Source organism: Xenia sp. Carnegie-2017, unplaced genomic scaffold, assembly GCF_021976095.1.
Source record: "Xenia sp. Carnegie-2017 unplaced genomic scaffold, XeniaSp_v1 HiC_scaffold_20, whole genome shotgun sequence".
NCBI classification, from domain to species: domain Eukaryota; kingdom Metazoa; phylum Cnidaria; class Anthozoa; order Malacalcyonacea; family Xeniidae; genus Xenia; species Xenia sp. Carnegie-2017.
In genome coordinates this window covers 2,481,924-2,498,774 of record NW_025813483.1, presented here as the reverse complement: position 1 = coordinate 2,498,774, position 16,851 = coordinate 2,481,924, and the positions used below count along the sequence as shown (strand labels likewise).

The following is a 16,851-nucleotide window of genomic DNA, read 5'->3' as shown; positions in this document are numbered from 1 at the left end:
GAACCCAGATTGTTGTACGTTGTCGCAATATTAACATGGTCAGGTCCAAATGTTTTGTTTGAATTTCTATCGCTCGTTCATAAAAATCTTTTGCTTTTTCGTACTCTCCCATATTTTGTAAACCGAACCCAGATTGTTGTACGTTGTCGCAATATTAACATGGTCAGGTCCAAATGTTTTCGTTTGAATTTCTATCGCTCGTTCATAAAAATCTTTTGCTTTTCGTACTCTCCCATTTATTGTAAACCAAACCCAGATTGTTGTACGTTGTCGCAATATTAACATGGTCAGGTCCAAATGTTTTCGTTTGAATTTCTATCGCTCGTTCATAAAAATCTTTTGCTTTTTCGTACTCTCCCATTTTATGTAAACCAAACCCAGATTGTTGTACGTTGTCGCAATATTAACATGGTCAGGTCCAAATGTTTTCGTTTCAATTTCTATCGCTCGTTCATAAAATCTTTTGCTTTTTCGTACTCTCCCATATTATCGTAAACCAAACCCAGATTGTTGTACGTTGTCGCAATATTAACATGGTCAGGTCCAAATGTTTTGTTTGAATTTCCATTGCTCGCTCAGAAAATCTTTAGCATTTTCATATTCTCCATTCTTCCAAAGCAATAACCCAGCTCGTTGTACGAATATGAAACATCAATATGATCAACACCTAACACTTTAGTTTGAATTTCTGTTATTTCATAAAGTACTTTAGTTGCAAGTTTATAGTTGCAAAATCTTTCAAAACATCTACAAAATATTTGGCAAATTTCCAATTTCTTTCATCAAGTTTTGTTTTGATGATTTTACATCGATCAACTTATTTAGGAAATGTTGAAATGATGAATTTGTTATGAATTTAATTAGATGTGGAATTATTTTGATTTCATCTTCTCTGTCTTCAAAATGATTTAGTGCCCAAGCAACTTGACAGGCAAGATCAGCTGCAGACTTTTAGAATTATTTTCGTTTTGTTTACAGCCAAAGGTCTGCGATGAATAATTTATGATGGCTTCGTGTACAACGCTGTGCAGGCGGATGTCGTTGTTTTCCGTTTGAAGGAATAAAGAACAATGCTTTAATTGAAGACAGACATCTTCTGCAGATTTTGTGGATCAATGCTTTTAATAAATGTATTATAACATCTTGTGGTAAGGGATCGAAAGATATTATTGAGAAAAGTTTAAAACATGTTCCAACAAGATGGATTCTTCAGCATTTTTTGTACTGCTAACATAACAGTTTTCATTCCTAAGTAAGATGTGTTTATTTTTGAAAATTGCCATCCATGTTCTGTCGCTCTCCTTCATTCAACTTATCAAAATATTGCTCCCACGTGAATGTCGGATTTACACTTTTACACTACCTACGTAGGAAGCAGCATTTGCCAGGAACAACGGTTGACGATCTAATTTGTCTGATAAATCCTTTAAAATTTTTCATCTTTATTATGAATATCAGAAAAGACAGATAGAAGTTGTCGGCATTCTTCATCATTCATACCATAACTAACTGAAATGTGTTTATTTAGACTTCCATCTGGTGGTATAGCATCTGTATTTTGGACAGTTACTACAATTTGACCATTTTTCCAGCTATGATCACCAACTTGAGGTAAGAATGGATAAATTTTATGAAGTTCAACCACGTTATCTACAACAACCCACCATGTTTGCCAAGATTTTAGTTGTTGTGTCAGCAATAATTGAAAATCCTTAATTTTGTCTTCCCTGCTTTTTGCTTCTTTCTGAATATTTTCAATGACAGTTTTATCATTGTTTAATCGTTGATAAAGTTCAGCATAAGTTTTCAAAAGAGAGTCGATATCTTTTCCTTCGAGTGTCATCACAAATGTCGTATTCTTTTCCCAGTCAAACGAGTTATACAGTTCTTCACAAACTTGTCTAGCTAATTGAGATTTACCACTGCCAGGATTACCAGAAATATAGTAATATGTTAGTTCATTATTGTTAGTACTGCGCAAGTTATTGAGATCTGCTGTGATTTGATTAAGTAATTCTGTACGTTTAACCACATCGTGATTTGATTTGCAAGGAAGTACTTGAAAAGAATAAAATGTTTCGTTCACTTTTATTTTATTAATTTCAGTGAATGAAAATCCTAGATCTTGAAATGAGTTTTCAATATCACAAACCATTTTGTGAAATTCAGTATCAGATACTTTTCATCTTTATTATGAGCGATTTTGTTTCTTACATCACGAAGTTTATCCACAGCAGCTCTAACTTTTCATCAATTTTGTTCCAATTGAGTGGTAAACAATATTGCTTTACATATTGTCGTACAATCCCACTTACTGGTGTCACCATCTTTAAATTTTGACAAATTTGTTTATCACAAAATTTTTTTTGATATTTCAATATTGAACAACTTCTGACCACTAACGTTTGTATTTTCCCATTCTCCGAGAGATTTTTGTAATGAGTGTTCCATTCTTGGATAAAAAATCAACAAGTTTCTTTTAACATCTGTAAGTATTTTATGCAGGTAGAAGTAATTAATTTCTTCTCTTGACTGCATCTAAAGGACATAAAATTATTAATATCAACATAAATTGTTTCTTTAAGTAGAGTTTATAGACAACTAAAATTGTTGAAGATCAAACATAGCTACGTAATGTTACAGTTTTATTTGTACGTGTAAATGAATATCGAGGATGGCAGCTAAAAACAACGCAGTTGGACATTTTAGTTTTCCTGCATTTAGGCATTTGGCTACATTTTGGTAGTGGCGTCGCCAGTATTTCGCGAGTGGGGGGGGGGGTCACAAAATTTGTACCACTAGCGAAATGGCCCTAAAAATTGCTTCTGCACTGGGAAATTTTTGAAATATTTATCACATTATGAATAGCTTCAATTTTTTAACTTCCTAGTTTAACCTTGGCGGATTTGTACATTCTTCGTGTTATAACGTTCCGTAGATTGATTATTGATTAATGAAATGCTTTTATATTATAATACTTCCAGAATTTCAGTATTTTCATGAGCCTTACTCTTAGTAGTCATTGCTGTATTTGTATTTTTGTGTCTACAAGTTTGAGTCCACGAGTATACTTGTCCACGATGTCATACTAATTCTATGAGATGGTGTAATGTTGTTCATGACATGCATCACAATATTACTTGTTCTTCCTTGCCCACTAGAGACTTCTAGAATTATTGTTGTTTTTTTTTCATTTTTAAGAAATTAAAGTCTTTACCGCTGGGCTAACAACCCGGAAAGGGTAAATGCAGCGCAAATTAGTCTGCACAGCTAATAAAATGCTTCCCTTTACAGTAAAGTTGTGCGATTTTCTTAAGAGCTATATTAATGCCATGTGCTTCTTTCTAATTTCGAATGGTGCATATAAAGACTCTTATCTGAACTTCAAATAAGGGATACTTGGGAGCCACAGCCAGTTTTTAGAGGGGCAACTGGCCCCTTCCAAGGCCTCCCTTTAGCGACGCCATTGCATGTTGGAATGAAAATGGAGGTACTGAGTCATACTATCACTTAGGAAGATGTTTAACAATTTGTCTAAATGACACACCAAGTTTGTGCAGGCAGTCTACTTGAATACACTGACTTCTTAGTCATAAACACGATAAGCATGTACAGTGCCCTGATGGCAAAACGTTTGGAATAAGACAAAAAGGCAAACTTTACTATATAAATAGCATATCATCTTCGAATAAAAATGCATGTTCTCTTTACGAGTGGTACAAGGTTCTAGGTCACTGCAACTACAAGGATGTTAGGAAACTAGAGAAGGTGGTTAAGGAGATGAAAATCACAGACTTGAGAGATGTTGATTGTGAGGTTTGTACTCAAGGTAAAATGTGTCAGACGAAAAGTAAGCTGGAAGATAAAAAGGCGAGAGGTCCTCTTGAGTTTATTTACACGGATCTTGCAGATAAAGGAAAGGAAGAGAAGTGTTTAGATATGCATTGTCGTTTGTGGATGATTATTCAGGATTGAATATGGTTTGTTTTCTAAAGCATAAAAGCGATACACCACAAGCATTAAAACAGTTTTTAGCAAATGTTGCACCTTACGGAAATGTGAAGCGCATAAGAAGTGATAACGGCACTGAATTTACAAGCGAGAAATTCAAATCAGTTCTTAGAGAAAACAAAATTAGGCATGAAACTAGTGCACCATATTTGCCACCTCAGAACGGCACAGTTGAGAGATCGTGGTTAACTTTATTTAACATGGCTAGAGGTCTATTGCTAGAAGCGGAACTACCAAAATCCATGTGGACATATGCCGTCATGGCATCTGCTTACATTAGGAGTCGTTGTTTTAATTGGAGGTTGAACAAAACTCCGTTCGAAGCGTTTACAGTCTCAAAACCAGACTTGAGCAAAATGCACGTTTTTGGTTGTGTTTGTTATGGTTATTCACAAAATTGCAAAAAGTTAGACCCTAGAAGTAAAGAAGGTATTTTCGTAGGGTATGATAAAAATAGTCCAGCATATCTACTATACTACCCTGACATTAACAAGGTAGAGCGTGTAAGATGCGTTAAGCTCTTCAGGGAGGGTAGAAGGGAACTGCCAGAACTAGATGATGAAGAACTTGCACCTCAGATAGCATAATTGCAAGAAAGAAACCCCAAAACAACTAACGAAGACATTAGTGCTCCAGAGACATCTAGAGAATCAAGATACTCCATTAGGATAAGAAGTAAGCCTAAATATCTTGACGAGTATGCGACAGAAGAAGTTTCAGGGGAGGATACTGTCTCATATACCATAGATTATTGCTATAGAGTATCCAACATCCTAACGACATATTCCCAAGCAATAAGCTCCAATGAAAAAGTAAAATGGCAAAAAGCCATGAATGATGAAATGAAAGCGTTAATTGACAATGATACGTTTGAACTTGTTCCACCCCCAACAAATAGGGACATAGTGAGGGAAAATGGTTATACACCGTAAAAGTAGGGCAACATTTCGTAAAATAGTAGCGAGAGACTTGCCGAGCCGAAGTCGAATTCTTGTAATATTAAATGCCATTAGCAATAGTGCTTTTACGAAATCGTGTAAGAAGAATTAATGTAACATAAAGTTTTGATTAGAGCCATAGAAATAGACCAAAAAATTGTAAAATTGAATTTATTGTAACGTTTCGTCTTTACGCAAGACATTTTCAGACAAATAATAAATAGGATGTTAAGACAAGATACTATATTTACAAAAGGGTGTTAAATTACTACTAAAGGAGGCGGTGTCAAATGGATTATATGATAAGGAAGTTAGGAAGTAAAATAAAGAGAAATTAAAAGAGTTTAAGTGGAATGGAGTTTCCTTGCACGTTAAGTGAAGGATTGTATTTATTGATTAGAAGGCTTTCATGAATGGAGAGTTCATAAGAATCGTAAGAAGAGGAGATTATTTTAAAGTCGTCTAAGTTGGGGGTGTGTTTAGTTGCGTTAATGTGAGCAAGAACGCTTGATAACGCAGGGTGAGAAACTTGGTTGCCTGTAAGGGGGGATATTCCCAAGTGCTCCGAAAATCTGGTGTGTAGATGACGTGTGGATTGACCCACATACGAGGCGTTGCAGCTTCGACACTTGAAGAAATAGACTACAACAGATCTCAGAGGTTTTGGGAATTTTGTCCTTAAAGAGGAAGAAAGAAGAGATACGTTGAAAGGGCGGAAAACAAATTTAATAGATATATGTGGGAAGGCTGCAGCACAAAGGCTATTGATTTGTGTACGAATTTGAAGGGAGTGTATGCCGGTGAAAGGAAGACAAAAATAGATGGGCATTTTGTGAGCAGTCAAGACAGGTGGTTTGAGGTGTTGTTAAGGAAGCGACGTGATTTGGTCAATTATACGTGAAGGAAAACCGTTTTGGTGAGTGACTTTCTGGTAAATTCGAGTTGTGTATGAAAATTTTCGTAAGTAGAACAAAGGTTGAAGATGCGGTGACCACACATGCGGTGACCACACGTCATCTACACACCAGATTTTCGGAGCACTTGGGAATATCCCCTTACAGGCAACCAAGTTTCCCACCCTGCGTATCAACCATCTTTGCTCACATTAACGCACCTGGACACACCCCCAACTTCGACGACTTTAAAATAATCTCCTCTTCTAACGATTCTTATGAACTCTCCATTCATGAGAGCCTTTTAATCAATAAATACAAGCCTTCACTTAACGTGCAAGGAAACTCCATTTTCACTTAACCTCTTTTAATTTCTCTTTATTTTACTTCCTAACTTCCTTATCTTATAATCCATTTGACACCGCCTCCTTTAGTAGTAATTTAACACCTTTTTGTAAATATAATATCTTGTCTTAACATCCTATTTATTATTTGTCTGAAGATGTCTTGAATAAAGACAAAACGTTACAATAAATTCAATTTTACAATTTTTTTGGTCTATTTCTATGGCTCTAATCAAAACTTTATGTTGGGCATTAATTTTTATTACACGATTTCGTAGTTATTTTAGCATTGCAATGACACATGAAGTTTTTTAATAGACATGACATTCATGATGTATCTTCAGTATGAGTGAATAATAGTGATACATATATAAAGTAATATGATACATAATTACAACAATAAAGGAAATAAGATAATTATTGAGAGCGTCCGAATGTATTATAACCAATATTGTATTGAATTTAAAAACTTGAACTCAATGTTCTCAACCCTGACCTCAATGTTCAAGATTTTAAATTCAATACAATATTTAGTTTATAATACGCTCGGACGCTCCCCATTAATTTATCTTATTTCCTTTTATTGTTGTAATTTATGTATCATATTACTTTTATATAAACCTTGTATCACTTATTATTTCACTCATACTGAAGATGGCATCATGAGATGTCGAAACATGTCTATTTTAAAAAAAACGTGTCGTGTATATTAAATGCGCATTAGCAATAGTGCTTTTCGGAAATTATCCATGAATATCTTATTTCCTCTACTACCTCGTGACCATGCACATGATGTGTATCGATGTAGAACATTACTATTATATAGTAGAAATTTATTTCTTTTTGTTATTATATAGAGATACAATATATCAAAATACAATACAACAACGAAAGGTAAAGTTTAAAATCAACATACCTTCACAAATTCAGAAAGATTACGAGACACAACCAACTACATGATATTTCAGGTGCGACGTTCTAGTCGATTCTGTAGAATAATTTAAATGATTTACGTTTCCGGTCACGTGAGATATGTTACCCTACCCCTAGGAAAAAGGGTCCTACAATATACCATACGAGAAACCGTTTTGAAACAAATCACACCATTCGTCTTATGAGACGTGGCTAAAAGCCGGTAAAGTACGGGTACAAAACGTCGGCTGGTAGTCGTGGGAGATACATACGTTGTACTTTGGTCGTTTAACTTATGTTATTGTGTCATTGGTAATATCGATAATATTTTTTGATTTGTGATTTTCTTGCTCGTAATTTTAAAAGATGCCAAGGTACACCAAATAACGGCCTTATAGCTGTTAGACTTTTCAACATTTATTTTCATTTTATAGATTTTATGATAATTTTGTAGGAGCAATAAAAGGTTTAAAGCAACTGTAGCTGTCACATATCATGATGAGGATGGCCATGTTGAGAGAGAGGAGGTGCATTTGTCAGAATTGGTTACTGAGGATCATAGAGGAAGCTGTTCTTTTAACAGTCCTGATAATTGTGGTGCATTGGAAGGCCATGAACTGGGAATGGAACAAGATAACAGTGATCTTGAAAGTGATGTTCACCATGATTGTGAAGAATCATCTTCTTATTACCAGAAAGTTGAAAGAAAACAAAAAGCATGGGAAAATTTGCAAAATTCAATTATAAAGAATACATTTCAGTTTGCTGGCAGAAATTGAAGCAATCTGAAGTGTATTCATTGTGATAATGAAGCAAAGTTTAGGTGCAGCGATTGTGTTCCAATGGCAAAGTATTGTGAGAACTGTATGTTAAAGATGCACACAACCGTAAATATTTGTCATCATGTTGAAATATTATGAGCTAGATATTATAAAAGTGTTTACAGTTAACTCTCTCAACACTTGCAACAAAAAATGCAAAAATAAAATGAGAGTTTACATTGTGAAACATGCTACAAAGCACCAATCTAATATTTTTTGTAAATGCAAGAAAGGGGATTGATTACAACTAATTTCTACGAGGTTATTCATTGCTTTGTAGGATGGCATGTTTTGGCCATATAAACTCATGAACATGCTGGTGTATGATTGTTCATGCCAAACAGCTTGTCACAAAAGAAGTGTTTCTGTTGTTGATGTTAAAGGTATGTTATATGTAAAATGTGCTGCAAAAGTTTTTTCATTTTAGCTGGGATGGTTCAACACAATTATAATTTTGGATCTTTTTCAATTTTTAGGCACCTTTTGTACTGTTGAGGTACAGTTTTGCTCATGCTCTCTAGAGTTTGTTCAACTTCTGCAATTTGGCCTTTGGGGTGGTACACCTACAAAACCAATAATTGCATTTCCAATTGAGTTTTTGGAATTGATTCATACTGTGCAGATGGAATGCCAGGCATCAATAAAAAGCATTTGTCAGTTATTTGAAGAGTTTAATCATAACCACATGCTTTTGAAAAATATAGGTAACTGCATGTAGGTCACTGATTTATTGCACTGCAGTACTATGTATGAATTGCTGGGAAAGTTGCAGTCAATTTTATAGCCTAAGAATCTCATCTTAAGAGATGTATTTAATTGGAGGAAATCAAATGGCTAAAAAGTTTATGATGGGCAAGGATTTTTCCTCAAGTATTACTGTCTTGCACTGTATTTTGTTTATGTCATTTGTTTAAGAGTGCATAATTGCTTTCTTTGTGTCATTGTGTTTTTCAAAATTTACAGACATAAACTAAACATGTTGAGCTGTGTTATTCCTGAGCTTGATGAAGGAAATATCTGTCCTACTTGTCCCAAAGTGAGTATATTCAGTATTACTTGTTTAACAATGACAATTTAGTAAAAGAACATTAGCAATGCTATCTCAAACACCTTTTGACTGCATCATTTGCATCATTGAACTCAAATACATTGCATGATTTTATCCTTCACCATTTTATTGAAGACTGATGGTGTGATCTTTGAGTCTCTTGATGCTCTATTTATTGGACGAAGGAAAAAGCTGGGCAGAGTCTTGGAAAACCTCTATTTGGACAGCTGATGTTCTATGATCAGACACATGTTGATCAATTTGTTGCCAATTATACCACACCTACATCAAACAAGGTCAATGTAGCTTTAATATACTTTGTTATTCTAATGAAAATTCAGGCATGGAAGTTACAGTGCTTTGAATATATTTGATTTTTACATTCTCTACCACATAGTTTTTATTTTCAATAAATTTGTGCCATGGGCTTTAGGAAATAAAGCTCTTGTATACTTTTTGTTTGTTACATATTGATACTTATAGGAGTGTCATGGTTTTCTTGCTGGGAATGCTGTTCGATCAATGAATCGCTACAGAGCTCTTGATGAAACAGCAATCTTTGGGCGAGGCTGTCGACATGAGTTTCCTAAAAAATTCTTAAATTTGAAACATGGAGAGAGGTCTGTTACACACATTTTTCTATTTTTACCTAAATGTTCTTGGTTTGAAAGAGGTGGTTAGGATGCATGCATTTGATGGTGTAAATTTATTTTTTCAGTTGGTTTGCTACTTTCAATGCTTTGTGCAAGTGCTGAAGCTTTTGCATACATGTGGTTGCATTATTTAAAAAAATATTCTACATATTTTATAGATTGAGCTATGCAGTTTATGTTCTCCAAGAATTAGAGAAAGATAATGTTGATAATCCTGCACTCAAAATAAACATATTGTATGATGTTGCATGCATGTTGGTGAAACACTTACAGGTAATATTCAATTGACAATAGTTGCTTTGTTACCTGTTTCCTTTGTCAATAACTTTCCCTCAACACTTTTTTCTTTGAAAAGGTAGTCTTTCACATGTTTTTCTTTATTTTGTTTTTACAAAAGAATTTGGAGGATCCGATTGTTGACATTTTTCAATTTTCAATTCCAATTTTTCACTGCTATGGGCATGTTGGACGATGCCAAGTTAGTTGTTATTGTTTTATTTTTCATACGTATTAACAGATGGTGATACCTATGCTATCATAACTAATGGTATTGTAGATGATAAAATGATAAAAATTCAATAATTGTTTACTAAATCTTTCTTGTAAAGGTTAAATTTAGTCCCCGTCGTAAAGAAGGATTTGGCCTAACTGACGGTGAGATGTTGGAGAGATTGTGAGCTTACATTCGCAAATTTAGCAGAATGACTAAAGAAATGCGTCCAAGTCACAGAGTTGATGTACTCAGTGATGCTCTTTTACATTATGGAAAGAAAACGAAGATTAATTTAGGTATAGCTAGTTTTTCTTTCTTTGTTTGAACATATACATAGCTAACATGTCATCATATTATGTAATAGCAGGTATGAATTAAATTTTGTTTTTTGAGGCAATTTGCTGATGGCAAGGATGAAGCGAGCTGTTGACGTGGAAGAAACTGCAAAATCAGATATTGAAAAGTTATGCAGGTGCTTTCCGTGTGAGTATATGTTTGTATTTGCTGTGTGATTATATTTGACTCCGATTTTGGATATGAACTATTTACGACTCACATGAAAGCAGTAAATTTTCTTTTTCATTATCTAAAGCTCACAGCATTTCAATAGATGATATTCGTGAGTGGATGAAGGACGAATCGACTTTTTTTGGTCGTGAAGTTGAGACTGGTTAGTAATTGAGAAACAATGGCTTGTAGCTAAGGAACAGATTTGACACATAATTATTGATGCTCATTATGTGGAAATGTTTTACCCACAGAAAACTTTTTTTAACAAATATACGTAAATCTTGAACAACTTACAGAAGAAGAAGATTGGAAATGCAAGTACGTTATATACCTGGACTTGTACGCTGATCTTTACCATCGATGGAATGGTTGCACTGATCCAAGTGAACTGACTGTTCCATTTAATCAGATGAAAAGTATGTTCGAAAAGTTCAACATGTTTCTAGAGATATTAAAGTCTTAAACAGTGTGAATTTAGAAAAATGAAGTGGGAAAATTTTGAAGCTATGAATGTACGTCGTAACATTGTGAATAATAAGTTGGAATATCGAATAAAAAATTATTTCTTGTTTTTATACGTACGTACAAGTAGAGATGTATATGCAACTTGCAGGTGCTTGTCTGACCGTGCCTTATATTTGTAATGATTTGGTATTTACTGTTTAGACTTGACGAGCAGTTGAAGATCATGGAAAAGGAAAACTCAATTTCTGCACACTGGCAAAATACTGACTCAGAGTACGAAAATGCATAGGCTTGGTAATGTTTTATTTTTATATCAATTGTTACCCATAAAGATTTGTTGGGGATGTTGAGAAAGCAAAGGATAGCAAGGGATTGATTGTGTTTGAAGCTTCAAAACAGCGGGCGGGAGATTAGGGGAAGAGAGAGGATAGGAGAGATCCTGGTGTGATTGATGGGTACAAGGGTACGATTACTACAATAATAATAACTTTCGAAAGGTTGTTCTACTATCTCTTATTCTCTGTTTTCCTATAGGACCATGGAGTAAGTTTGTTGATGAAGAAACTATTGCCAAACCATCTGAGGTATTTCAATTACCCAAATTAAGAGTTTTATAAAGATATTTTTCAAATGAAACAATTATTTTTCTGGCGTTTTACCTTTTTAAATACAGGAAGAGCCAACAATACTTGAGGAGTATGAATTATCGAAGAAAAACAAATCAAAGAAAGATGATATGAAACCTTTAGAAGAGAAATCCACATTAAACAGTAAGTTAAAATTTTATACTTTCTTGTAGCTTCCTAATCTTTACCAATTGTAATTATTTTTCAGTTAAAGATGCATATGACTATCAAGGAAGATCATATCTTCACATACAACAAGATCTTGGCATTATTCTCAAGTCAGATACTCCTCCAGAACGTTGCTTTCTACCAAAGCAACATATTCATACGTGGTATGTAAACAATTCTCCATTTAGTTCATTTGTTCAAAATCAAAAAATGGAAGTTAAAATACCAGAAATGACGTAAAACACGCTATTGAATTTTAGTTGTTCTTGCTTTTGTTTGTTTTCTGTTACTTTACTGTAAAACAAAAACGGAAGAAATATGAAAGTTTACTTACTAAAATGTAATTAGAAACGCCATGGAACGTCTGACTTCGAGTCATCAATATGCTTTAAATTTTGTAGATTTTAAGGAAAACACGCAATAATTGAATTAAGTTTAAAGACAGTTTATGATATAATTCTTGATGGTATTGAGGAAGTTCAATTATACATTACAGTATTCATTAGAGAAAGCGTCTCATCCAAATATAAACTTAAAATATGAGCGTTTTTAATACGATGCTTCTGTTTGATCAAGACGTTTAGGTGATCATTTGATATGTTTATAAAATCATATTTATCAGTGTATTATTTATTATAAAGTAATGATTTGTTCTAGTACTACGTACGTATGTTTGTAGATATTGTATTGGACTTCCTTAGCACTTGTTTTAAGAAACACGGCTAACCTGACATTTACTTATCATTTGACTCTGAAGATGACTACTGCTAAGGTTGTCGAAACGTCAGTCAACATCAACACCAACAGTCCTTCACAGGACTCTACTAACCTCGACAAAACGTAACGATACTTCCTGATGCAAATATTCACTTTATACAGCACTTTTTAATAACATTTAAGTATTTGTTTTCCTGTAGTTCATCCTTCTACCGTCGTGATAAAAGAAAGCAATGGAGATATTCTTACTTATGTATTATTGTATTATTTTATCTTTCTCTTAGGTCTGGTCACACTAAAGGTGTTTCTGCAATAAGATTCTTTCCGAAATCTGCTCATCTTCTTCTGTCGTGTAGCATGGATTGTAAAATTAAGGTAAAAAGTCATTTTCTCTGTCTTACATGTCGTTGTTCAAGTGGTTTAGTCAACGCAAGGTGTGCACAAATTTTTCATTTTTAACATAAATTTTATTCACATTGTTGAAACCAATTTTTCCTTCACATGCATGATCGTTCGTTTGTAATGATTGATTTCTTTTATGAACACATCAATACTTTTTCTTTTCATGATAAGTTTTTATTTCATTTTTTAGCTATGGGAGGTTTACAAGAACAGAAGAATTGTGCGAACATTTAACGGTGAGTTTGAATATAATTTCTTGATTTTTTAAATTAAAGTAAAGTGAAAAGACAAAGATGGGAATTTATTCGTCTCCTGTCAAAGTTATGTTGATGTTTCGTTTTTCTTATAACAGTGATTTATGATTTTGAACCATACATAAAAAACCATTTCTGTTTTATTGTATCGTTTTCTAGGCCACAATAAAGCTGTTCGTGATATATGCTTCAACAACGATGGAACGTCATTTTTAAGTGCAGCTTACGACAGATACTGTAAAATGTGGGATACGGAAACAGGTTTGTTTTATTTTTCCTTTTTTTATTGTTGTGTATGTGTTCATGTTTAAGAAAATACTGAATTTTCTCGTTATTTTTATGTCCAGGTCAATGTTTAGGAAGATTCACGAACAGAAAGGTTCCATATTGTGTGAAGTTCAATCCAGATGAAGTACGTACGTCATTTTTATAGCTCAGTTTGTAAATATTTGTAAATATTGTTTGCGTAACGGAAGAAGCATAAATTTTCTTTTGACGGAGGGGTTGGGGGGGGGTGTAGGGGTTAAATATTTGTGACTACGGCGCACTGCTTTAACATTAAAACTGAAGGTAACAGGAGCGGTCAAAAAAATTTCTGAATTGTTTAAGAAAAGTTAAAAGAATTCCAGGGGTGGTTATTTTTCCATTTAATCAAACATTTACAATAATGTTGTATTTAGGACAAACAACATTTCTTTGTTTGTGGTACATCTGACAAGAAAATATTGACGGCATTTTGATATCAATGATATTTTATTGATTTTATGAATAACATTTATATGAATCAAATTTTATCGAAATAAAATATTCCTTTTTTAGTGGGATACAAGGTTTAATGAAATTATTCAAGAATATGACAGGTATTATCGCCATATTTTATAATATTAATACTATGGTGTACAAATGCATCAAGGTTCCTACTCCCTGATGGGGAAGGGGGCAGGTCTTTCCTGAGCCTCAACCTACCGATGGGGGAGGTGGCAAATCTTTCCTGAGCCTCAACATCCAGATGGGGAAGGGGGCAGGTCTTTCCTGAGCCTCAACCTACCGATGGGGGAGGTGGCAAATCTTTCCTGAGCCTCAACATCCAGATGGGGGAGGGGGCAGGTCTTCCTGAGTTTCAACCTCCAGATGGGGGGAGCAGACCCACGATAAAGGTCTTTTAGAGAGCATCTAAACTAGTTCATTAAACTTAACAACTCTTTGTGCCTTCAGTTGCGAATGTTTAAGATTGAAACGTCATAGGTTCCAAAATCATGACGTCATAGGTTTTTAAGTTATAGGTTCTGAGCGAAAGCTTAATCATTGTGTTGCTTTTATTGTATCTGCTAACCTTAAGTAAAATTAATGTAGATCGTGAGGACCTGGCAAAGAAGTGAGTTTATGTATTTACATTTGGTATACTGTTAAACAGAAGAGTAAAACATACTCTAAACATACTGTTAAACATACTATATCATTATTTACTAGATCGAATAAAAATTATTTACATATAATCCATACGATTCCGACTCACGTATCTATCGGACTGCTAACCTGAACTTACTTATCCACTTACTTATGTATTATTGTATTTTTTTCTTTCTCTTAGGTCTGGTCACACTAAAGGTGTTTCTGCAATAAGATTCTTTCCGAAATCTGTTCATCTTCTTCTGTCGTGTAGCATGGATTGTAAAATTAAGGTAAAAAGTCATTTTCTCTGTCTTACATGTCGTTGTTCATTTTGAGTTTGGTTGTACATCGTTAAATGTTCCTCCAACATTACTGGAGGTGAGAATTTTTTATAAATTACCATCACGATAAGCAATACATTTGAAACAATACATTTCCTTTCAGAAACTGCAAGATGATATTCATGTAAGCGCCAACGGCTCTGTTTTTGTAAAATCTAACATAAGACGAGGAATTTTACCCAGGTAATGTGGGATATTTCACATTCATTTGGTTACAGGTCACATTTTATTGATTCAAAAGATTGTTGAAAAAATAATATTTGCATTTTGTTGTATATTTTGCAATGTACATAGCGTTCCTTCTTAAGTCTTTACTGTCCTAAATGGGTCTTGATATCTTTGGTTATTATATGTTCAATAAGTTTCATTTATTTTAGAATGTTAGAGGAGATATACACGCGTATTATGGTAAAGAAAGCCTTGAAAGATTGTAAAGATGATAAAGTAAGTTGGTTTTATTAAACCTTTGTTTTTGAAGCGATCTTTGATGTTTTTATAAGATTCAGTAGCTAAAACGTCATGGAGTTTTCATCATGTTCAAAAAAGATACCTTTCCACTCTTCGTTTGTTTTCTTTAATCATTCAATATCATAAATAATTTACATTTTAGACTCTTCTTCAACTTCTTGATGCTCGACAACTTGCTTTAAAGTTGATTGCAAATGTCACTTATGGTTATACATCAGCAAACTTCTCAGGACGAATGCCGTGTGTTGAGGTAACTTTGATCTTGTCATGATAGGAATTTAAACAAACGATAACTCTCCCCATTCCTTCTAAACAGACCGTGCGCCGTAAACTTTGTATTCATGATAGAAATTTAAACAAACGATAACTCTCCCCATTCCATCTAAACAGACCGTGCGCCGTAAACTTTGTATTCATGATAGAAATTTAAACAAACGATAACTCTCCCCATTCCATCTAAACAGACCTTGTGCCGTAAACTTTGTATTCATGATAGAAATTTAAACAAACGATAACTCTCCCCATTCCATCTAAACAGACCTTGCGCCGTAAACTTTGTATTCATGATAGAAATTTAAACAAACGATAACTCTCCATTCCATCTAAACAGACCTTGTGCCGTAAACTTTGTATTCATGATAGAAATTTAAACAAACGATAACTCTCCCCATTCCATCTAAACAGACCGTGTGCCGTAAACTTTGTATTCATGATAGAAATTTAAACAAACGATAACTCTCCCCATTCCATCTAAACAGACCTTGTGCCGTAAACTTTGTATTCATGATAGAAATTTAAACAAACGATAACTCTCCCCATTCCATCTAAACAGACCTTGCGCCGTAAACTTTGTATTCATGATAGAAATTTAAACAAACGATAACTCTCCTCATTCCATCTAAACAGACCTTGTGCCGTAAACTTTGTATTCATGATAGAAATTTAAACAAACGATAACTCTCCCATTCCATCTAAACAGACCTTGTGCCGTAAACTTTGTATTCATGATAGAAATTTAAACAAACGATAACTCTCCCCATTCCATCTAAACAGACCTTGTGCCGTAAACTTTGTATTCATGATAGAAATTTAAACAAACGATAACTCTCCCCATTCCATCTAAACAGACCTTGTGCCGTAAACTTTGTATTCATGATAGAAATTTAAACAAACGATAACTCTCCCCATTCCATCTAAACAGACCGTGCCGTAAACTTTGTATTCATGATAGAAATTTAAACAAACGATAACTCTCCCATTCCATCTAAACAGACCTTGTGCCGTAAACTTTGTATTCATGATAGAAATTTAAACAAACGATAACTCTCCCATTCCATCTAAACAGACCTTGTGCCGTAAACTTTGTATTCATGATAGAAATTTAAACAAACGATA

The 16,851-nt window shown here is 34.0% G+C and overlaps 2 protein-coding genes and 1 pseudogene across 3 annotated transcripts in view; all 3 read left to right on the top strand.

Moving 5' to 3' along the window:
• Window positions 1–10,394, top strand: part of LOC124442050 (DNA polymerase zeta catalytic subunit-like) — a 29,545-nt gene extending 19,151 nt beyond the window's left edge. The window contains exons 6-7 of the transcript XR_006947084.1: window positions 10,018–10,098; window positions 10,229–10,394. The gene's annotated coding sequence lies outside the window, so the exon portion shown is untranslated. The remainder of the gene's footprint in view (window positions 1–10,017; window positions 10,099–10,228) is intronic.
• Window positions 1–16,851, top strand: part of LOC124442021 — a 108,026-nt pseudogene that overhangs the window by 28,448 nt on the left and 62,727 nt on the right.
• LOC124442080 lies at window positions 7,309–7,892 on the top strand. Of its 2 annotated transcripts, none has more exons than XM_046992622.1 (2): window positions 7,309–7,410; window positions 7,553–7,892. In XM_046992622.1, the coding sequence occupies exons 1-2, from the start codon at window positions 7,394–7,396 to the stop codon at window positions 7,875–7,877; spliced, it is 342 nt and encodes a 113-aa protein (XP_046848578.1). In that variant the 5' UTR covers window positions 7,309–7,393; the 3' UTR covers window positions 7,878–7,892. The 2 variants fall into 2 exon arrangements, with proteins under 2 accessions (XP_046848578.1, XP_046848579.1); XM_046992623.1 differs by having other exon boundaries at window positions 7,393–7,472.